General features: G+C 45.0%; 1 protein-coding gene across 2 annotated transcripts in view; it reads right to left on the minus strand.

The window, feature by feature from the left end:
• EPS15 (epidermal growth factor receptor pathway substrate 15) overlaps positions 1-23,434 on the minus strand; it is a 916,228-nt gene that overhangs the window by 30,917 nt on the left and 861,877 nt on the right. For both annotated transcript variants that reach the window (XM_086952422.1, XM_086952423.1), the window contains one exon: positions 21,262-21,446. In XM_086952422.1, coding sequence (XP_086808548.1) covers positions 21,262-21,446 — 185 coding nt within the window. The remainder of the gene's footprint in view (positions 1-21,261; positions 21,447-23,434) is intronic.

A 23,434-nucleotide genomic window follows, 5' to 3' on the forward strand; every position in this document is an offset into this window, starting at 1 on the left:
GGGGTTACCCAGAGAAATTGCTTGAGACTCATCTTGAAAAAGTGAAAAGCACACCAAGGCAAAACTTGTTACAAAAGAAGATGAAAACCAATAATAAAAGAATGGTATTCGTGTCAAAGTACTCATCTGCATCAAAAGACATTCAAAGGATAATCTGCAAAAGATGGGAAATCATAACAGCTGAAAAAGACTTTGAAACACTTTTCCAAGACAAACCATTGTTCGCATATAAAAGGTCGCAGAACCTTAAAGAATTACTAAACAAACCCAACACCGACGAAACTACATCAAAAAAGACTCACAAGGGAACCCAAAAGTGCTACAATTGTAAAAACTGTAACAACGTCATCCTAGGAGATACTCTACTACACCCGCATACGGGTGAAAAAATACAGTTAAGGCACACAACAAATTGCAACTCGGAGCACGTAGTTTACTCCATAAAATGCCCCTGCGGATTATTATATGTCGGCAAAACTGATCGAAAATTGAAACTCAGGCTGACAGAACACAAAAGTCGCATCCGCAATAAAAACTTGACTTCACCTCTTGCAAAACATTGGATTGAAGCAGGGCATTCGATTGCCCAATTGAGATTTCAAATCATTGAAGCTGTTCCTCAAAGACTGGGCCTAGACAATGCCAAAATGCTAATTCAAAGAGAAACTTTCTGGATTCGACGACTACAAACCCTTACCCCGAAGGGTTTGAATGATAAACTGGATCTACTATGTTTCTTATAGGTACCTCAACTTTATCTACCGCAAACTTCCACATTTTCAAGCAATACTTCAGAACATTGATCTATCACGTATAGTAACACACACCCTCAACAAGGCCCTTTCCTTAACCACTAACCAGTCACCACTTCCTTTGGTTTCCTTAATGTCCCTACAACACCATCCTCTTCATTCCATACAGGAAAACAGTCTACCTAGATGAAACATGATTCCTTGTCTTAGAATTTAAATAGGCAGGAGATATTGGTTGCACACAACCTTTTATCAATAATAGTTCACTGTTAACCAAGATATAAACGATAATGATGCGCCTAAATAGCGAGCACTATCTATTTTGAACCTCTAGATTTGCACCATATTCTTTTGTTCCCCCTATTTCTGTTCTCTATTCAGTGATATACAATATCCACAATGCCCAAATTATCATTCCCCACCCCCTCCAAATTTTTTAACAAAGTATTTTGTATCTAAACAAATCACGTTATTGTCTTAGACACCATTCCAAGATGGCGTCCCTTGCAAGCGCCAGTGCGCTAGTGCATTCGAACACAAATGTCTTATATGATATTTAACGGAATTCATTGTCATACGTTTTTTATCACTTAGCCGGCAGTTTCCGAACACGCATTCATTCTGCATATGGTAACATTGCATTTGAGATAATCTATTCCGTAGAGTTCGCTTCTCCGCGACATAGTCCGTTTTTCCTTTTCCTGAATAGTCCTACTTCCTATTAAAAGAAGGACTAATTGTTTTTACGCGCACACTAGTCAAGACGCCGAGACGGGATCCTTGAACACTTTACTCCGGTAAGACTCGTTTTAAAACCTCGCGTTTAGTTCGCTAATTACAATGCGATCCCAACAGTTTTGCACGCTGGCCCGAATCTTAAGATATTTTTCCATATCTCTCTTGGCAGGTCTCTTCACTTTGTTGAGCACCCGCTGAGTCTGAAGCGCCACTCTTAGGACTCACAGGTAAACTCCGACATCATTTGGAGTTCCCGTGTTTTGTCATCTTTGTATATATGCCGACCTTTGATCATTATTTTGTTCATTTCCACATAGGCTCCATATGTTAAAGTCAGCATCTATAAGGTGAGGTTGTTCATATACCTATTTATTCCTATTAATCCCATGACTAATTCAACTCCACGTTGTTGATATATAAACAGTCCGTGTTTCTCATACCTAACCCCGCCTCTCAATACTTTGTTATTTCCGCAGACTCTTGCAACCCAAGTGCACAGGTAATATTAACTCCCAATTCAGTGCTCATGAACGCATCATATTGCGCATAATAAATCACTATATTTACACGCAGTTTTCCCCCATCTACAGATCTTTTCGATCTTCATTTACAAATGTAACTGGCATAACTCTTCCATCTAGATTGCGGTAAGAAACATAAACAACTTGATTACCAACCCCTAGTAATGATAGTGCATCACTAGTAACACGATTCCTTCATTTTCTTTTCTTTTCTCTTTTTCATTTACAGACCCCTGACGAAGGGGCTCGCGCCCCGAAATGCATTGGGTGGAATTAAATGTACTGTCACTGTGATGTATAAATGTATAGTAAATGACAGTTATGTATATGTTGACTAATCTATATGCACTTTAAACAAATGTAACATGGATATAAATGTTATGCTGATTTAAGTTAACTCATTGATGAAATTTGAAATAAATGCATTAACGAGCAAATTGCAAATTGAGTAGTGCGTGCTGGTGTCCTGGTTCTCAACCAGGCCTAACATACTTCACACGTCATAGTTTGCAGGCTATAAACCAACACAGCACACATACCGAATTAACGCTCTGAAACTGAATCTAAAGAGTGCAGTTGCCCTTCAAAATTCATTCGTAAGCTTTTGAAGCCATATCAAAAGACGCCCTTCACGGTCTCTTAGGGTTTTACTCGAAAAGGTACAACATACCTTACAGTCTTTAGAATGATAGTCTGGATAAAGACAGTAAATGCAGTCAGAATGGGGGTTATCAGTGTAGAGCCTCTTCTTGGAAAAAGTGGCACAGGATTTAAACAAACCCTTTTTCTCCTTTCCAGACATTCTAAGGTAGAATGAATTAGTAGTCCGCAATGAAGATGATAATAGCAGCTGAACTTCACAGCAAAAAAGTATAAATCTTAAGTAGCAAGGAAATGTTTGAGCAGAGCTCAAAAGAGACTCCCAAGCACATCGTGATGTAGAAAATCTGAGGGGCTAAGGTTCTCTCAGGAGTGTTCTAGAGTGTGAGAGGTCCTTAATTGGTTCAGGGAAAAGTTTCGTCTATTTTACATAATGACTTATGGACTACAAAATGGAAATGAGCTTAGGGCTTTTTTTTAATCTATCTAAGCATTGCTTTTTTATATACCGGGGACGCCCATCTCGACGACGGGAATGATTAAAGCATGTGAATCTATGAAAGCTATCAATGAGTAACATCCATTTGCTGAATGTTTTAATTCGACTCTGTCTGGGGAAGTTGTATGAAGTTAAATGGGATTCACCCTGCTAGTGGAAGCCTGAATCACCAAAACTTCTGGCGTATGGTGCTGTTTTAAGAAATCAGGGTCACCTGGCATATGTCTGTGGCACCTGAAACCTACCTGCTGACCAGTGGCCAGGAACAAGGCTTATACTAGCTGCCCATTTGGGTGTCTGTCAGGGCTTCACTGAATGGTAATGGGGGCTCCGAGGTGGTCTGCCTGGGTTTCAAAACCTCAGTCAAGACATGTGTTGGCAGCTGTACATCCGATACCTACACTGCCCATCTCCTCATTACTGCAAAAGAAACACTGTCTTCTTTTGATAGTCCAGAGGGAGAACACAACCCAGTGTCAGGGGAAGTGTCCAAGCGACTACCATCCAGCAAGTCAATGTACAGGTCGCCATCATAGAGTTTAAATAATCCCTCTCATCCCCATTATCATCTCCAAAGGCCGGTTGACTCTGATAAGAGTCAGAATCAAAAAGATCTTGGAGAACTGGATTGCAGCTCCGTGGCAAAGGAAGGGGTTTGTGAGTCAGACTGAACTGGCACTGTGTGCATTGGTAGGGCATCAGGACACTACCTTGGTTGAATTTAGGATGGATTTGGCTCTAATTCGATAAGACTATGGGACTGAAGTAATTCTCTGGTGCCGGTGGCAGCAATGTCATGGGGACGGGCAAGGATTTTGGTGCCTGATTAAAGTCAGAGGAGGCACAGAACCCAACGTGGGTTCAGGAGGCACAGACGACACAGAGGAAGGTCCCACCGGCAGGAGCCTGACCCGAGGCCTCCGTGGAACCCTGGAGCCTGAAGTTATGCCAGAGGGAGCTGGAAGATTGCCAAAGATTCACAACATTGCCTCTCTATAGGCCTCAATCTATTGGGACACCACCACAGGACCCACAAACACTGGGTCAGTGGCAGAATGAGACCCTTGGCACGAATCCAGGAGAGACTGCAAGGCATCCCAAAATTCTCGCCATTTCTCAGACTGTGATTGGTAGGATTGGGACAAATCCTGCTTCCACTGACTGTGCTTCCGCTTACCTGAAGACTTGGAGCCCGACAAGGACCAGTGAGAGGAACAACCCCTACAGCGGGAAAAGTTCTGCACCCTCGACTTAGAGTACGAGTGGGACTTCAGAGGTTTCTTCTGGTATTCAGCAACACACAGCTTCACATTGTGGTACCGGATTACTTTCAGATTCATAAGAGCATATTCCATGCAGGACTTGGAGCAGTGGCTTGAACCCAGTCACAGAGGCACACATCGTGGGTATCCGTCAAGTATATGTTTGCAACAGTTCCTACAAGGCTTAAATCCTGTAGTTATAGCAGGAGACATAGAACCCCTACAGTGTGGGGAAAAAAAATCAACATTTTCAGTGAAAAAAAACCTCATCAACGGACAAGAAAGAAGATGAGTGAGCTCCAGATCAGAGTACCAAGGCATGGAAAGAAAGAAATCGATATTGATGCATAGAGGTGGCGCTTATATGAGGATCGATCGTCACCTCTGGGTCAGAACGAAGTAGACAGCGCAGCAGGACACCATCTACCTGCATTCGGGAGCAATGCTGTTTAAGTCCTCCACATTCAGCCCGGACATATTGGATGAAGAATCCGCAGTTATAAGTATCCATCAGAATAAACATAGAACATTAACTTAAATGTGCATTGAATAACTATTTTAAATATATTTATTTAATTTCAATAGCCATAAAGAATAAATCCTACTGACGTTAATATTTGTATTTAATATGTATTAAATTACTTATCTATATTCATTCTATTTATCTATTAATGTAAATAACCTTAAATGCTAATAATTTAAGAAGGGTGGCTTTTTTTTTTAGAATTTTATTAAACTATTATTGAATTCATAAATATATACACAACACATTTACTACTAAAAAGTAGGCCTATTTGTGTGAAGATCTCCGCCCGTCCGTTTGTGAGTTGCAATTTGTAGTATGTGAGTAACAATACTGTAGAACCACTTCACGTACCACAAAATGTAGTTTGTGAATAGGTATTAACTAAAATTAAGTTGCATTGGCAAAGCCAACAGAATTGACGTTCAGACAAGAGTGCTAATGAAATTTTTTTTAAAATGCCTTTCACACAGCAAAACAATTAACGTGTTTCTTTGTGTAACAATTGTGGAAGAGAAAAATCGAAATTAGTCCCTTGTGCTTTCCAGTGGAAGCAGAAAGATACACCCAAACAGCCAATGGAAAGAAAGTGAAAATAAAATGCTTCTCTGGAGTGATCCAAAATGTGATTGACATGTCTCAAACAAATGCCTGAAGGTTCTTCAGCCACAGAAGTCAATGGTTTAAGGACGGTGGATGAACCAAAGCCCCTTAGAGCATGTACAGAGGACACTATATATATGCAGTGAGTGGTACAAGTGCCATTACACACCAAACATAAAAAATCTAAAGTAATTTTTTGTTGACTACCTTCATTCTATGTTATTGCATCTTATTAGCCTGTATGTTAATGCACCATCTTAATAGCAGGATGGGAGACTGCTTTCACAGCAGTTATTTAGAGCTTTGGGTGCCCAGTACACTCTCCATGACGCACATAATATGCCTGTGCTGTAACGGAAAGTCCCTTGTATGATGATAGCTGTGCACCTCTGAGTGCCCCCACTGTGGTGACATCAGGATCCTTAGTAACAATTTTTGGTCCTGAGCAAACATTGGTCATACGTGTGCAGTAAGACCAGGGCATGTAACATGGACTGCTTAGATCGGGAGGAGCACCCACAGCGCTACCCTCAAGTGGTGGAAGGCTCTACCTCCATCAGGAGTTAAGTAGTACGAGCCCGAAGGTGCCAGCATACCGTCTTTTTAGTGATTAGTAAACTAAACAGGCCTCTTTTTATCTGTGTGATGGGATTGGTGTGTCATGGGCCTCTTTGGTAAAGTTCTGCTGCTGTGCAACTGCTTCGCTGCAGCCGGAATTCCCCCGCGGTGCTGGAGAATTCCACACATGCGCGGTTCGGACGACCCCGGGCAGTCGTCCGCACGCGCCCACCGCGACGTCAGATGGCCGGGGGCCGTCCGACGCATGGAAGTGGTCAAATCACCCTTTTCCTGCATTGGCTTGTGTTCAGCACGGAGATGTATGTGTGCCTGTAGGACGGTACAGTTCATTAATCACAAGTGTGTCTGGAAATGGATTATAAAAAGGGAAAACTTGAGACTCCCAAATTGTCAAACTGAAGCTGTATGTCAGTGTGGAGAAGCTCAGCAGGACTTCTGTCTACTGTGACCAGGACTGGGGACTAAGGGTCTCCCAGCATCCCATGCTGGGGGGACAGGACATCACCCACAGGAATCAAGCACACTTCCCTGGAACACCAGCTTCTGCTTGACAAGAGGCCAATTGGCCCCATGAGGCAATGGAGATTGCCTGGAGGGTGCAAGGTCCAATGTGGGTCCTTCTGAGAGGATCCTGGAAGCAAAGTGAGAGATTTTAGTCTGTTGAGAATAGTGTGCTGCTCAGGTTGTCTGCAGCTGTGTGCTGTGTGGCCCTAGATGGGACTGGACTGCTGCACCAGTTGGGATGATAGCCCGTGTCCGTTGTGGGTCCCCCCTGATGCTAGGAGGGGGCTGCTGTTGACAGGAAGGATCATCGAAATAGTGCCTCACAGCAACAAATGGAAGGGTCATTGCCCCTGGTAATGCTGGTACTGAAGACCAGGTGCGGGGACACATGGACTTTTGCTAAACGTTCTTGTAGAACTTCTAAGACTTGAACTCACTAGCAGTGCCTAACTTGGATGCGAATGGGGGAATAACCACTATCCATAGATGAGGAAGTGGGACAGGAGTGGATGCGGGTAACGTTAGCAGGTCTGCCATAAGACGACTGTGGATATTATTTATAGTGTAGTGTATCATATTTGGGTTAGTAGATAAATACTCCTTTTCCCATAAAATCAATTATTTGACTTGACAATCATCATCATCATCATCGATTGGGGTTGCTGGGCATACTGTGGTTTGTGAATCTGTGTTCGCTTACACCTACCTACTTGCCAAAAAGCCTAGGATTGCTCGACCCGTACAACCACAGAGTCAGGAGTGGACAGGGTAACTGGCCCAGTTACTCAGATACCATAGAAGACCGGACCCATGGGCATCTGGAGTAAAAAGGTATTAACCAACACGGTTGAGCCCCAGTAGCTTGTGTTTACCACCCCGTGGCCCTCTGGAAACATGTGCACCTACTTACCATCGGTTGGAATACACCCACGCAGTTAACTCTACAAAAAAAAAGTCTAGAGATATTTGTCTGATAAACGTAGCATGAAGGTGAGGGTGTCAGTAAAAGGTAAGGGCAGAAGGACTAGGAGTTGACTACAATGATGGTACTAACGTTAGCTGGTCTAAGGGACAGACCCACAGAAATAGATATCTTTTTCCAGGAGAATCCTGGTACTTTGTCTGCTTACCCATGTGGGAAGACAGAGCTTTGACCATCATGGAAGCTGCAATCATCACAACAAAGTGACCTGTGAAAAGATCTAGAGACAAAGATAGGGTTGTAATTAAGTGCCTAATCCTTGTTGTATATGGATTGGCTTCTCCTGGATCTCCTTGCCCTCTGCAAGAATAAGTAGCACAATGAGCAGTGCTGTTATTTCTGAGAAGAGGCGATTGAAAATGCTTTTAGTATCAAATGAATTTTATTGGCAGAACACAAGGCAGGACAAAACAGGACAATGTCGCCTACAACCCAGCGGGCAGGCTAACATCTGGTCAGATCATGACAGCAAGACAATGAGCTAGAGGCACAATCTGACTAATAATTAACACAGCATGTCGCCTACAACCCAGAGAGGGCCGGCCAAGTGTATAAAAAGGGGAGAGACGGCAAACCGCTAGTCAAAGTTCAGCGTGCTACGAAGCTTGTGAGCAGTAGTAAGCCAACAGCCTGTAACTGATAGTGACTGAATAGTGGTTCTGCTTTTAACAAAGGATAAAAGGAAGAAGTCAACACCTGTCCCATCCCCTCCTCCCTCCCCAGTGAGCAGGAACAAAGAAAAGTGGCGAATCCAGCCTGTAGGCACTGTGTGACGCGGGACTCCAATAGCCTATAGGGTTTTGAAAGTCCAACGGGAAGCAACCTTACTGGGCGGCAGCAGTATCCTCAAGAATCAATTTCAGGATTCGGAGATAACTAGGGCAGGTCAATTCCTGGAATTCAGTGGAGAGGATGGGCTATGAAGGGAGCCCAGATGTTGGCATAGTCTGCACCATTTCCCAAAGCAGCTATTGAAAGTTTCTCCATAACTAAAAGACACCAGAGTTGGTGCAGCCATTGCGTGTGCTCCGGGATCCTGTCTGATTTCCACCCTGCCAGTATCACCCGATGAGCAGCGTTCAGCGCAATCGCCATCTGTCTCCCTCTAGTAAAGCGCAGGGGGAAGGTCAGCGCATTGACTAGAACTAAGAGAGTGTAAGCCGGAAGCCTGGGAATGGTGGTTTTGAAAGCCTTATCAAAATCATCCAATATTCTCTCCCAATAACGCGTGAGCTTTGGGCAGTGCCATAACAGGTGGAGGAGGGTTCCAGGGCTACCACATCCCACCAGCAAAGGGCGTCACAATGAGAGTGCCACTTAGCTAGTCGGGCTGGGGTATGGTACCAATAGGACACAATTTTAAAAGCCGTTTTGGCATGACCCATGGAATGTGCTGTGTGGTGAGACCTGTAAAAGACATCTTCCCATTCGTTGTCGGACAGTGTATGTCCCAGTTCCGCCTCCCACCGTTTCTGCCCTGCAGTACGTACTTTCGGGACGTCCAGTGTGAGAAAGGAATATATTTCAGAAATGAGTCTCTGATCATTCTTTTTATCAATGAGCCATTTCTCGAACGGCCTCAACGGTGAAAGTGCCAATGGACGCATTGGGGCCCCGGAGATCCAGTGCATCATTTGAGAATGTAGAAAGAGATCAGCGCTGGGAAGACCCTGGAAGTAAAATAGATGCCCTAAGCGCTTGCAACCACCCTCCAACCAGCGTGCAGCGATTCTATTGTCCATCCCATGTGGGAAGGCAGGGTTTGAGAAAATAGGAGTCATTGTCAAGGGAAATGTAGACAAATTAGCACATAGAGACCCTATCACAGATAAGGAATGTGGGGCGAGTGCCTGGCGAGGAGTAGACTCCCCAGGCGCAAGCAGATCTCAGTAGCCTGGCACCCGCCACCGTCTGGTCCATGAAGACCCAGTATTTATCTGTCATACGACGATTCCATTCTAAGGGGTATCGTAAGAGTGAAGCTTGGAAGTAGCAGGTGATGTTAGGGAAGACGAGGCCGCCCTCCTTCTTGGGGCGTTGTAGCAGAGTCATTTGCAGCGGAGGCAACTTCGGACCCCACACAACATGCTCAATCGTGGTCTGAATATGGCGCAGCGAATGTGGCGTGTGCTCCAAGGGGAGTGTTTGCAAAAGATACAGGGCCCGCAGTAATACATTCATTTTAACAGCAGAAAACCTCCCAAACCAGGTCAAAGTCAGGCGCTGCCAGTGAGCCAAGTCTGCACGGATGCGTGATAAAAGGGTTGTGTAGTTCACATCCACTGTTTTAGCGAGACGTTTGTGGAGGATCAATCCAAAGTACGTAATACCCTCCGACACCCAGTCAAAGGCGAAGCAGGCCCGTAAAGCGTCGATCGTTGGTTGGGCTGCGGTAAGGTTAAGTACTTGAGACTTCTGCATATTCATTGTAAAGCTAGAGACCTAGCTGAAAATCCGTAGGTCATCCACAATAGCTGGCAGCGAGGTCAAGGGATGAGCCACAGAGAAAATGTCATCCGCGTAGAGGCTAATGAAATGGTGATCTAACTCGAACGGGATACCTTGCGCCATGGGGTTGTTCCAAAACCATTGGGCGAGGGGCTCCATATAAAGGGCGAAAAGCAAAGGGGAGAGGGGGCAACCCTACCTCATCCTCCACCCACTGCAAAGCGGTCCGAGAGCAAGCCATTGATCCTAACAGCGGCTGTTGGAGAACTATAGATGCTCTTAACCCACTGTCGAAACCTGGGCCCCAACCCAAAAAGCTCGAGAGTAGCTAATAGGTATTGGCAATGCACACGGTCGAAAGCCTTTCCGGCATCGACCGCTAGCAGTAGGGCTTCTTCTTTGGACCGTTGCACCTTATCAATTAAGTGGCAGTTAGGTTTGGTATTGTCCCCACATTGCAGCCCTGGAATGAAGCCAGATTGGTCTGGGTCAACCAAACCTGGCATTTGAGAGTTCCGCCTGTATGCCAGAATGCTAGAGAACAACTTTGCGTTGACATTCAGCAGGGAGATGGGACGGTAGGAACGACAAAGCTATGGGTCTTTCCCCTTTTCTGAGGATGACCGAAATATAAGCCTGTAACAGAGGCTGTACGGGACGCTGTATCAGCGAAGGAGTTAAACGAGTGAGTAGCGGGGCAAGTGCGACAACATTTTTTATTAAAAAGAGCTAAAGCCAACAGGGCCTGGAGACTTCAGGACCTTCAACTGGGCAATGGCAGAGATCACCTCCTCAATAAGAATAGGGGTCTTCAGGGCCTCAGCCTCGCCATCCAGAAGAGAAGTGACCACTGCACCCTGAAGATACTCATTGGGATCGGACAGCATGAAAGAGTCTGCAGTATAGAGAGTTTGGTAAAAAAAAGAGCGGAAGGCTGCCAGTATACCTGCATCGTCCGTAATCGCCAGTCTGCCCTCGCCCCGTATCACTTTGATAGCCCGCACCGCTTGCTATCTGCACAGGCAATAAGCCAGCATACGGCCTCCTTTATTAGAGCCCACATAGTATTTGTGCTTCAGTCGGACCACAGCATGTTCAGAACGATCGAAATCTAGACGCCGAAGCTGAAGTCGCTCTTTTTTTAATTGCCGCCAGATTCTAGGAGCATCAGTACGTTTGTGAATAGCTTCCAATTCTCTAACAGTTGCTTTGAGTTCAGCGCGCTTGGACTGTCTGATCTTGTTCTTGTAAGCCGCTTTGGCAATGAGGTCCCCTCTCGCAACCATTTTAAGTGCTTCCCACACCGAGGATAGCAGCGTAGAGCCCACATCGTTAGTCGCTAAGTAGTCGGTCAAGCAACGCCTGATGTCATCCACCACAGCCAGGGACTGGAGCAGTGAGTCTCGTAAGCGCCAGTGTGCGACGGGGAAGACTGCGCAGAGGGAAAGAACATGGTCAAAGAAATGTGAGTTTGATCAGAGAGGGAGCGGGCATCAATGGTGAAGTCTGACGCAAGCCCAAGCAGCTGGGGTAACAAGGAAGTGATCAAGGCGGGCATAGGTCTTATGGGCCACTGAGTAATATGAAATGTCCCGCTCCTCAGGGTGCAAGGAGCGCCAGGCGTCTATAATCCCTACGTCGCACAGCCAGTCGCCATCACCCACCGATAGAGCTCCTGCACCCCCGGTCCATGAGCCAGAACAGTCCAGCCCACTATCCATCACTAAGTTGAGGTCGCCTCCCACCACCACCATAGGATCGGGCGTGTGCAGCATGTCAGCGCAGACATCCAGTAGGAACCTCTCCGGTCAGTCATTTGGGGAGTAAATAGATGTTACAGTGAAAGGAGAAGGTCCTATACAGAAGCACAGCGTTTGCAGGCGCCCCTTGATCTCATTACGGGCCCCACGACTGAACCCCTGAAGCGTATGGAGAGCAGGATAGACACCCCATCCCGCTTACTATTCCCTGAGGACCAAAACTGCAAAGAAAAGTGACTATGGCGCATGCGGTGTGTGTCACTATGGAGCAAGTGGGTTTCCTGAAGAAGACAAACATCACCCCCAAAGTGCTCGAGCAGGGAAAGGACCGCCTTCCATTTAGCGGGGTTGTTAAGACCCCGTAAGTTGAAGCTAACTACCTCGATTTCTATCTGTAAAAGACGGATCAACTGAGGCGCCCTGGCGGGGTGGACCCACTCGATAAACCCTATTGATCTCCACCTCGGTCGTGTGCTCCGGGCCCAACACTTGACGGAAGAGTGCCTGGACAAATTCCCCATTGTCTCCTTCCACTGCCCCCTGTTTCACTCCCCGGATGAATATATTTTTGCGGTGGGAGCGGTTCTCTAGGTCCTCTGCCCGCCCCTGGAGCTCGATGTGTTGTTTCTTGAGTTGCAAGAATTCCTGCTGCATCATCTCCTTTTCTTAATCACGCTACTCCAGCGTCGCTACCCGGTCACTAATCTCCGAGACATTGCGTCGCACTTACAGGAGGTCCGCCGCCGATCCTGGAGTTCTTGAAGGTCCTCCCTGAGCGCCGAGAAGAGCAGCATCATAAAGGCCTTCGTAGCTGGCGTGTCCGCTCCATCCTGCTGCCCCTTAAAGGCCACCATGCCCGGGCCAGCCTGGCCCTGTGAGGCCTTGGACCGCAGCATGTCCTTCACGGAGCGTTCCTTCTTGCGTCGTGCACTCGCCATGCGGGCCTATTTGGCGTCTGCCTCTGGCCACTGGGCCTTTCCAGGTGAATCAACTGTCCCCCACACCACAGGGCTAGACACCCCACAGTCAGCGGGCAGGCCCAAAAGTTGGGGGTCGCACTGCTGGGCCGATGAATGTGGTGCTCGCGTGGCAAAGGGGCCCAGAATCCTTGCAGGGCGCCCACCCTAGTTGCGTACCTTGACCGCAGGAGCCCCCTGCAGGGAAAGCACACAGCCGTCTGATCCTTGTGTGGTGTGGACAAGTGTGTGCCCTCGCTGCAGCCATACCACCGCACAATGTCCCCGCAAGCCTTAACAAGCGCACCACTCCTCTTCGGGGTCTCGGTCTTACTGCCCTCAGCTTCTAGCTAGCAGGCAAGCCCAGCGGTGCTCCACAAGTCCGCCCCCAGGAGGCTGTGCGTACTGGAGGGGGGGGGGGGGGGTAGCTCCATCTCTCCCACCCCCGCTGCACACTCACCTGTACTTGCTGTATGCCCAGCAGGCCATATCTCTTGTGGCTCTGGGTGTACAGACGTATGCCTGGCAACGCAGACCGACTAGCTCCAGGACCTCCAAGCCGCTACCATGTATGTGCCCTCTGGGCCCATAGCCTGCCTCCGCTCCTCTGCACACACGCTTTCAGGACCCACACAAGGCAGCTCCAGAGCTGGGGATTATCCTGCTGCCGCCAGCCAGGTAGCTGCTAGGGGAGCACACCAACGTGGAGGTAAGAAGCGGCCCTTGCCGCAACGCTACAGTGTCCCACCATCTCAGCAGGGGCTCGGGCACCGCTCCTTGTCCGCTGCAGAACGCAGCAACCGGCGTGAACCTGCTGTGTGTGCGGCGGGGCCCTCTGGGAGAACACGGTGCCATCTTGCTGTGCCGCAGGTCCACAAGGTCAGAGTCTCTGCTCGCCGTCAAGGACATTTGCCAGATTGCCGCCCGGGCAGCAGCAGAATTTCGCTCTCGTCCCCAGCCCGTTAGAAGTGGAGGATGGGGTGCAATATCAAAGCTGTAGAGGGGCGATGCCGCATGGACCGGAATACACGTCCTATGTGGTTGCTATCTTGGACACGCCCTCCCTGAAAACACTTATTAATTAGAACTTTTGAAAAGAACAGGTCATACCAAACGGGCGATGGAATGCTTTACAAATGAGTAATGCAATGGTAAAGAGAATCAACAATTATTATGGGCCAGGAGAGAAGATGAGATCTGAAATATTGCAGCATTTGGACAAATACATATAAATATTGCTCACAAAAGAGAACTGATTCAGAGTGAGGTGCACAGAGGCAGGAACCTAGTAAACTAGTAACAAAGGATCTGTGGAAATGGCACTAGAATAAGATATTTCTTAAACATCCCGTATGAAAAGCATGTCCGAATCTTAGGGAGAACCATTTTCTCAAAAGGATTTTCTGTAAAATCTGCTTTTTCAAAAGTGAATGTTGCAGGAGGAGGGAGTCAGTGCTTCATTCCAGACCTCTAGAGATAGGAAACCTTTGTGGCAAGTAGTTTGGCTCCTTCGAGCTTTGTTCCTGAAAGACGCCTATTTGATCTTCTCCTGGCTCCACAGAGCAGTCACCAAATAGTGTAGAGGAAGAGGTTTGGTGAAAAGACTCAATTCCAGACCCCACACATGGCTGCAGGGAATGGGCTGACTTTAAAGGTACAAACTGTATCTTGGGTATCCCATGGAGTAAAGAGTTACCCTAGTCTAACCTAGATATTAAAAGGTAACTGCTATTAAAACAAGCATTGGAAATGCAATAGGTCTCGCATTAGAAAAGTTGGAGCTTTTGGTTTTGTAAATGACAAATATTTTATTTATTTGTTGGTTTTTAAAATAGCTAAATTGATAGCTTTGTCATTTACAACGCCAATAGTTATAACTTTTGCGAATGTGACACCTATAGCATTTGGAATGCAACATGTTTTGTATTTACGTGACTTATATGGCAGCTCTCGTCGTTATGCTACATCTCTAGAGAGCAGGAGAGTGCAGCAGGGGAGAGAAGCACAGCAATGCAATATGTCTCGTATTAGGAAAGTTTGAGCTATTGGTATTGTAAAGGACACATTTTTTATGTATGTGCTTGTTTTTAAAATAGCGAAATAATAGCTTTGTTATTTACAATGCCAATCGTTTTATCTTTCGCAAATGTGACACCTATTGTAACACAATATGTGTTGTGAGGGTGAGTGAGGGTGAGGTGTTGAGGGTGAGGGGTTGAGGGTGAGGCGTTGAGGGTGAGTGAGGGTGAGTGAGGGTGAGGGGGTGAGGGGTTGAGGGTGAGTGAGGGTGAGGGGGTGAGGGGTTGAGGGTGAGTGAGGGTGAGGGGTTGAGGGTGAGTGAGGGTGAGGGTGAGGTGTTGAGGGTGAGTGAGGGTGAGGTGTTGAGGGTGGGTGAGGTGTTGAGGGTGAGTGAGGGTGAGGGTGAGTGAGGGTGAGGGTGAGGTGTTGAGGGTGAGTGAGGGTGAGGGTGAGGCGTTGAGGGTGAGTGAGGGGTTGAGGGTGAAGTGTTGAGGGTGAGTGAGGGTGAGGGGTTGAGGGTGAGTGAGGGTGAGTGAGGGTGAGTGAGGGTGAGTGAGGGTGAGTGAGGGTGAGTGAGGGTGAGTGAGGGTGAGTGAGGGGGAGGGGTTGAGGGGGAGGGGTTGAGGGGGAGGGGTTGAGGGGGAGGGGTCGAGGGGGAGGGGTCGAGGGGGAGGGGTCGAGGGGGAGGGGTCGAGGGTGAGGGGTTGAGGGTGAGTGAGGGTGAGGGGTTGAGGGTGAGTGAGGGTGAGAGGTTGAGGGTGAGTGAGGGTGAGAGGTTGAGGGTGAGTGAGGGTGAGGGGTTGAGGGTGAGTGAGGGTGAGTGAGAGTGAGGGTGAGTGAGGGGTTGAGGGTGAGGGGTTGAGGGTGAGTGAGGGTGAGGGGTTGAGGGTGAGTGAGTGTGAGTGAGGGTGAGGGTGAGTGAGGGTGAGTGAGGGTGAGTGAGGGGTTGAGGGTGAGTGAGGGTGAGTGAGGGGTTGAGGGTGAGTGAGGGTGAGGGGTGGCCAACATCGCTATCCTCGTTAAACCAGTTGGCTCATCAGTCTTTGTCAACAGTGCGCCTTGTTGAGTAAGCAGGTCCAGTTGATTTATAGGAACAATACCAAGACTACAACTCCCAGAACCTACTGGGGCGTCAGATGAAAGCCTAGGACGAAAAACGTGACGTCCCACAGACATGCAGCGAAGGTGGCACGTTAGAGACAGTTAACCACGGAACATTCCTTGTTTCCACCTCATTAAGCATCCAGAAACCGCAGCTTATCCCGAGGGAGCATTCGACCTGCTGACTGGTGCAGCATTTGTGTGAGGACAGCTTTACGTTCACAGTCCATGGTGTGTACATGAAATGAGAGAGTGGGTGTTCCTGTCTACATTCCAATAGCGCGAATTTTACCGGAAGATGTCAGAGCGATCTACATCGACGCGACATGGCAGGCAGGGGAGGGGGCGGAGCGGGGGTGTGGGAGGAGTGCGGGAACAGACGGCGAGGGGAGGAGAGTAGGAGGAGGAGAGTGCAATCAAGAAGTGAGGGGGCGGGAGAGTAGGCAAGGCAGGCGGCTGGGGGCATGTGCACGCGCTTTTAAGCTCAATGCGCATGCGCATTGAGCTTAAAAGTCACGGGCACTGCAAGGAATCGCCACGATTCCTTGCAAGTTGGATAAAGAGTGGAAAAGCCCCCATAGTCTCGCTTGCTCGATGCGCATGCGCATCGACAGGCGAGACCTAAAAATGTGAAAGGAGTAGGTGATTTTTATTACAATTTAATAAACTGTATGAGCACTTGTTGCCTTCAAGCACAGATTATTATAAATCATTTCTGATTGATTGTATGGCTTACATTAAGTACAACTATATACCTTGAATTGCTTGTGGGTATTACCAAAGAGTATAGTTGACCGAAATAAAACAAAGATGTTTTTGCCTCAGTAGGCACCCTTCTGTTAATAAATTAGCCCATGCAGCGATGAGAAAAATGACCTGGTAGGGTGAGGTTTTGGGTGAATGGTCTTACATAAATCCCTGTGCTTTTGCAAAACATATGAAATTGGTTCTTTCCACTACAAAGTGCTTGAGTTAATTAAATATTTGAATGCACTTAAAGCCCATGAAGTCTTTACTATTCAAAAGTTTCACAGTGGTTAATGAATGATTGGTTAAAAACATAATTAAAAAGTTACGAAAGTTAGTTCAGTGATAATGTTATTTGTATTAAAAAAATCTGAGCAAGCCTATTCCAAGTCAAGAATTTTAAAACCTCTCTAGAAGTGCTTTAGGCTGAGGTATAACTGTTCGTGTTTGCAATGGTCTTTTCACAAAATATGTTTCATTTAAAAAGAAATTCAACTAATTTCTCTTCTGAATCAACCTTGACTAAGCAGAGCAAAGAATGGCCAAGTGAGGTTTGAAGTCAGTTTTAATGCAGAGTTTAAGGAATGAATTCAAAAGAGAAACACATTGTTTTCTAGTAGTCAATATGCTGATGTCATTCACAAACACGAGTACCAGAAAGGATCTCCAACATGGTAACAAAAGTTCAACATATGATAAGACACCTGCTGCTTTGAAAATAGCACAACCTGTCTGCAAGTCGGCAATCATTTTCCAAATTCATTTTATAAAAGCTGGGAAACAAAGGAGGTTCATGAGTGGCATTTAAAATAACAGCCTTGAATAGATTTTTACTTTAGCTTGGTGGTTGAGCAAACTCAACACAAAAAAGTTTGATCTTTTGATAACATCATATTGTAGCACTCTGGCAGTGACCTGTTCAAATGCATCCAGTGGTTAAAACTGGAACACAAACCAGGTGCAGGAGAGACACCTACATGGAACAGCATGTTGGTGGATTTTCATGAGAGCCCAGTGACATAGTTGAAAGCTGGGTTGTAGTTAGAAGGGCAACAAGCCTCTTAGATAGCACACCGAAGTCTGAAGATAGATCAAGTAAGATCATTGAGTAGACCCTGTAATCAATTCTGAAACAAGACTTCTTAGTCAAAACACTAACAGTAGTTAGGTGAGTAACAAGAACTGAAGCAGGATAAGAATAGATATATATTTTATTACATGCATTTAGTATCTATCAAAAAGTAGTCATTTACAAATGAATAAAAACATTGCAAACTAAAATAATGTACATGTTTATACACTTGATAAAAACATTAACAACAACCAAAGGCACACCTGAAATAACAGAGTATTCCTGAAAGTACAAGGATATACAGAGGAGTAGAGCACATCACCCCAGAAAAGTGTTGAGTTCCATCTTTTCCTGTTCTGCTAGCCAAAAATCATAGGCACCCTAACTGCAGGCAGCTACAGCGGTTTTGGCTTAAAAAGAGTTAAATGTAACATCCCTTTTCCCAAATACCGTTGTGTTCACTCAATGGCAACCATACCTCTTACCAATGGACAAGTATTAGTAATAGCTATGTTATCCAGAAGAACACAGAGCTGGAGTTAGATTGAGTCATAAGTAGAGACTTGAGTTTGTTTTAACGTTACTCAAAGAAGGAAAACATACCACGTAAATGGTGATCCCATAATCTGCAAACTATTTAAAGGGCAGATGTGAAATAAGGATGTTTTCCGCTGACGTCTTTTGCCTCATCCGTATGTTAGCTGGGTATTTACAAAAAACATCATGAATCACTTTACAATCAAAATGATCCACCTGCCTGAAAATTTATAGTGATAAATATGAAAGGTGAAATAAGCATTTTTTTCAGCTTTAGATCACTATCAGAATTTCTATTGCATGCAATCATATAATAACTTTTTAAATACTATTTCTCAAACAATAATCAGCAAATAAATTGCATCAATATGGCATCAACTAATATCATACTGTTGCATTCCAGGCAACAACATCTCAGTCATAAAATCTTTGGTTAGGCCATTTTTAACATGGGTTCCCAAGATCTTTTCTTCTGGTTATGAATTGGCTTATTATCTGTAATTTTCTAAACAGAGTGGTGACAGTACAATACATTCAAAGAGTACCTCCAACATGCAAGGCTTTTGATGACAGGGATGAGACAGAGGGCATATAACATTAAACAAAATCACATTTTCTTTGCACCTTATTTGTTCTTAGAATGTAGCAGTATTAGATCCATGGGTTCAGCCTAGCTCTATCAGCAGCAGTAGACACCTTTTGTTCTTTTCCATCTTCTCTTACATGTAAAGTTGTTCCAAACTGGACTTCTATAAATGCTACTTACAAATCCTCTTTGATATGCTCCCTTTGTGTCTTCAGCAGTTCAAACTGTACTAATGTATATTTCACCCTTCATGCATAGGTCCAAGAGCCAGTCCATTCCTATTCGGTTATCCCTGCATGGTTGATGGTAGAGACCTGAAATGCTAACTGGGAGGAGCTAGGTGGGAGCAAAGGAAGGTAGGCCACATTAGCCAATGAAGGGGAGTTGGAAGCATGGGACTGACTTAACATACACAGGCTCCGTCTAACTCAGAGACGTGGCATTTTGTTATTGGATACCTGGCACCTGACCTCTGCACAAAAATTGAATGGCCATCATATTAGATGTGGAAAAATGACCAGCCACATATAACAGATTTGAATCGCTTCAGATAGCCTTTATCATAGGACTCAAAATAAACAAAGACAGATGTTCTACTTAAGTTTCCGAAAAATCTTAGAAGTTCAAAAGAAAAACCCATGCAGCACCTGGTCTATCTGAACAATTACATTCTCTTTTAAGTGGTGCAGTTGCAGTAAAGGGAGATACATATATAGGATATACCAGTTTCTAGGATTCATGGTGTGCCATTTCAATATTTTAATCTTCATACCCTCACTATCAAGAATCTAACATCATTCATCAACTTACTTTGGCTTGATTGTCTTGGAAAAAGGAACTCTGAATGGACTTGTTAAGATTTGAATTAAACAATGTCAATATCTGGTACTTCCCACTCATGTCTCTGATCTGTGGCCTCAAACATAGGCCCTAATTCTTATTCAGACCAAACTTCCTTAACAAATTCCATTAACATCAGGTATTTTTTATAGGGCATATTATTTGTACCCTATTCCAAGTTTGACCACAGAATAGGGACTATTGTGCTTAACTGCTAAAGTTTTCCTTCAATCTCAGGCGTGCAAATTCAATATGTGCACCGTTCGCCTTTTCAGGAACTGTACCGGGTTTTATCGGCCAAATTTCTTTGGGCATAAAATCCTGTGTGGCAAATTCTGCCCTAGTTGAAATCCTGATTCAAGCGCAAATAGAAGTTTGAGCACAAATTGGGATCTGTGGCTAAATCAGTTTCTAAATTAGGTAGAATGGTCTCTAAAGATTAGTTCCTTCTTGCTCTTACGTAAAATTGAACAAAAAACAAACGAAAGAGTACCACTGATCGGATCTCCAGCATCAAAAGTAATTAGTCACATTGAGTATGTTAGTTATTTTCATAAATTGGCAGATTGCTTTTAAAATCTGCATTATTACGTTTACAGTAGTGTCAGAAGTTACAGAATAAATGTTCTGTGATAAAATAGGATTTATTAGCTAAAAATGAACATACACAAACACTTAAAAGCAAATAAATAGCTTTTTAGTAAGGCAAAAAAAGGCACAAATCTCATTTAGCATTCTATATTACAATCAATTTATTATTAATCTCTTGTGCTGATGGAAATTAGCAGTACATCATTCAAGGCCAGGGCAACATCAAAAAAACATTTTCTATGCTGTTGTTGAAACAGTAAAGATTTAGAACACAGGGTTTTTCAAAGTGGTAAATTGGAACAAGGCATGGGTAAATGAAACCTGGTGTCCTCAGGGACATAAGCTGCCAATTGTATCATTTACTTTAAAAGAGTTGTAAAATAATAAAACTAATATATCTATGCATAACATACTTTTAAAGTCAATAAAATTGTATGCCAAATTCTGATAACTTTAAGAACAATGGATACATAAGTAAAATCAAAGCCTTTACGCATAACACAATCTAAAAATGTGTATTAAAAACATTTTAAAACATTTTCTTTTGGTACCTTTGATCATGTACATGGAGCACATCCCTCTCTCTACAGCCCTTTATAGTGAGAGGGCACAGTCCTCTCACTAAAAAGTGCTGACAGTTGATAAAGGCTTTGCTCTGTTGACAACGTTTTGTTACGAAGAGCAATGAGGTGTAAAGGCTGGGGAAGTTTAGCAATTGATTCCCATTACCAGGTTCAGTTGAAATTGTATAATTATAATATATGTTACACTAGGGATGCATACCTGCTTCAGGGAATAGCGAAACTGGTGTGCAAACTTTTGAGTTGGACAAGAATAAATTTGAGATTGACAAGAATCAAAGTAAACAGTTGTTCACAATGCAGAAGTACATTCTGGCAAAAATCATCCAAAGTGGACGGATACAGTGCACATGTTTAATTTACAAACATTACATGAAATACAAAGTATTTTCCAGTTAACAAAAGTATTTGTTCTCCTCTTTCCATGTATTTATGTTTTCCAAAGGTGAGGTGTACTTACGGCACTGAAGTTGGCAAAATTTCCTTCATCACCAGCCTCCTTATTGGGAGCACTGGGGGCGAACGGGTCAGAAAAAGGTTCTGCTTCTGGTCCTTTGTGAGTACTGCTTTTTAAACTGAAAGACTGAAATGGATCACTCCGCTTTAACGAATTGGATTCCTGCTTCTTGATCGAAGACCTTTTTCCTAAAGGTGGAGACAATTCAATTAATGGAAGCATGGTAAGAAAAGTTATACTTTTTTATCACATGCGTCCAGATTCGAGCGTAAACTAGTCACCTAGTAGAGACTATCTAGCCGCAGATTCCTTACCTTACAACTATCCCCAGGTGTACGATCGGATCGATAGGTGGATTCATCAGTGAGACGCAATGCCTATATAGGCACCATTCCAGCGCGCTAAAGTCCGTTACTTTTCACTACTTTCCACACCAGAAGCACAGACAAAGTACACTTACCGCTGGTATGGAATACCAGGGCCCTGAAAGGGGAACACCCATGTCTCTAGAAATCTGTTCACTGAGTGGGGACGATGGGTGGGTCGGGAAGGAATCTGCAGATAGAGTGGCTACCAAGCAAGGCGTTAGTGAAGGTAACTTGCACATCTGATAGAGACTTCTAGCCACATATTCCTTACCTTAGAATAGATACCCAAGTAATACCTCCCTGGAGGTCAATCTCTGGACCAATTTCATACATGGACCAGACTGTCCATGCAGTAGGGCTTGGTAAATTTGTGCAGGGAAGCCCACGTTGCTGCCTGGCAGATGTGCAGGACCGGCACTCCAAGTCCTAGGGCAGTGGTTGCAGCTTTAGCTCTGGTGGAATGAGTACGCAAACTCTCAGCGGGTTGCTTCTTAGCAAATGTGTAGCAGATTATGATACAGAGCACGATCCATCGCAAGGGGATTCTCTTCTGTATGGCCCATCCTTTCTTTGATTCGCGATGCCCCACGAAGAGTTGGCCGCCCACCCCGAACTCTTGTGTACAGTCAGGGTAGATGGCAACGCTCTTCTTGGGTTTAGTTGGTGAACTCGCTCCTCTTCCTTGGAGGGATGTTGCAGAGTGTAAAAAGTAGTCGGGAGTGATGGATAGGCCTATGTGAAAGGAAGTGACCACTTTCAGTAGAAATGAAGCTTTCGTACAAAGTAACAGTTTGTCTGGGTAGATGTTCAGATAAAGAGGCTTCGATGACGACGCTTGAAGTGCACTGACCCTCCGGGAAGATGTTCTAGCCACAGGAAAGGCTGTCTTGATGGTAAGGAGACTGAGTGGACAATTGTGCAGGGGCTCAAAGGGAGCGCACATAAGAAAAGTGAGGACAAGATGGAGGTCCAACTGGGCCATAATAAAGGGAGAAGGTGTGAATAAATGTTGTAGACCTTCCAGTAAACTTATTTACAAAAGGGGATTTGAAGAGGGGTGGCTGGTCGGGCAACAGCAGAAAAACTGTGATAATCCTTTAGAGTGCACAGAGCAGAGAGCCTGCTGGTTAAGAGAAAGGATCAAAAGGAGAACACAAGAAAGGAGGGCAGAAAGGGGATCAATTTGTTTTTTCGAGCACCATGCCACAATTTTCGCCCAACGGCAGGCGTATACTGGCTTGGTGGATAAGAAAACAAGTTACTTACCTGTAACTTTGGTTCCCCAGTATTGGTAACTTTCATAGATTCCCATGCTTTGTATCATTCCCCGTCGTCGGAATGGGAGCCTCGGTAGTATCACAACCATAGAAACAAAAGAGAAAAAAATAGGCCTAGGTCTCATCTTCTTTTGTATCCTATCACCCTCTTTGTATAAAAGAGACCAAACTTTTGTCAGGACCAATAAGAGCAGCCTCACCCCCTAGAACCTTCCAGAGAGAGCTCAGAGCCTCAGATTTTCGTAGCCGTTGTGCAAACCGCCACTATCTCTGTCAAAAAACTGAGCTTTCCCAGGGGAGGAGGGTGGGCGCATGGGAATCTATGAAAGTTACCAATACTGGGGATCCAAAGTTACAGGTAACTAACTTGTTTTCTTGCCCCAGTATTGGAACTTTCATAGATTCCCATGCTTTGTATCAGAGTAGTTAGCAGTAATAACCAAGACACATTTTGTAGATGCATGGCATCACATAACCATAAGGCATATCAACTTATAGCATATTAAAAAAGAAACAAAATGTGCTCACCAG

This window comes from Lissotriton vulgaris, chromosome 1_1 (genome assembly GCF_964263255.1).
Source record: "Lissotriton vulgaris chromosome 1_1, aLisVul1.2, whole genome shotgun sequence".
NCBI lineage: Eukaryota > Metazoa > Chordata > Amphibia > Caudata > Salamandridae > Lissotriton > Lissotriton vulgaris.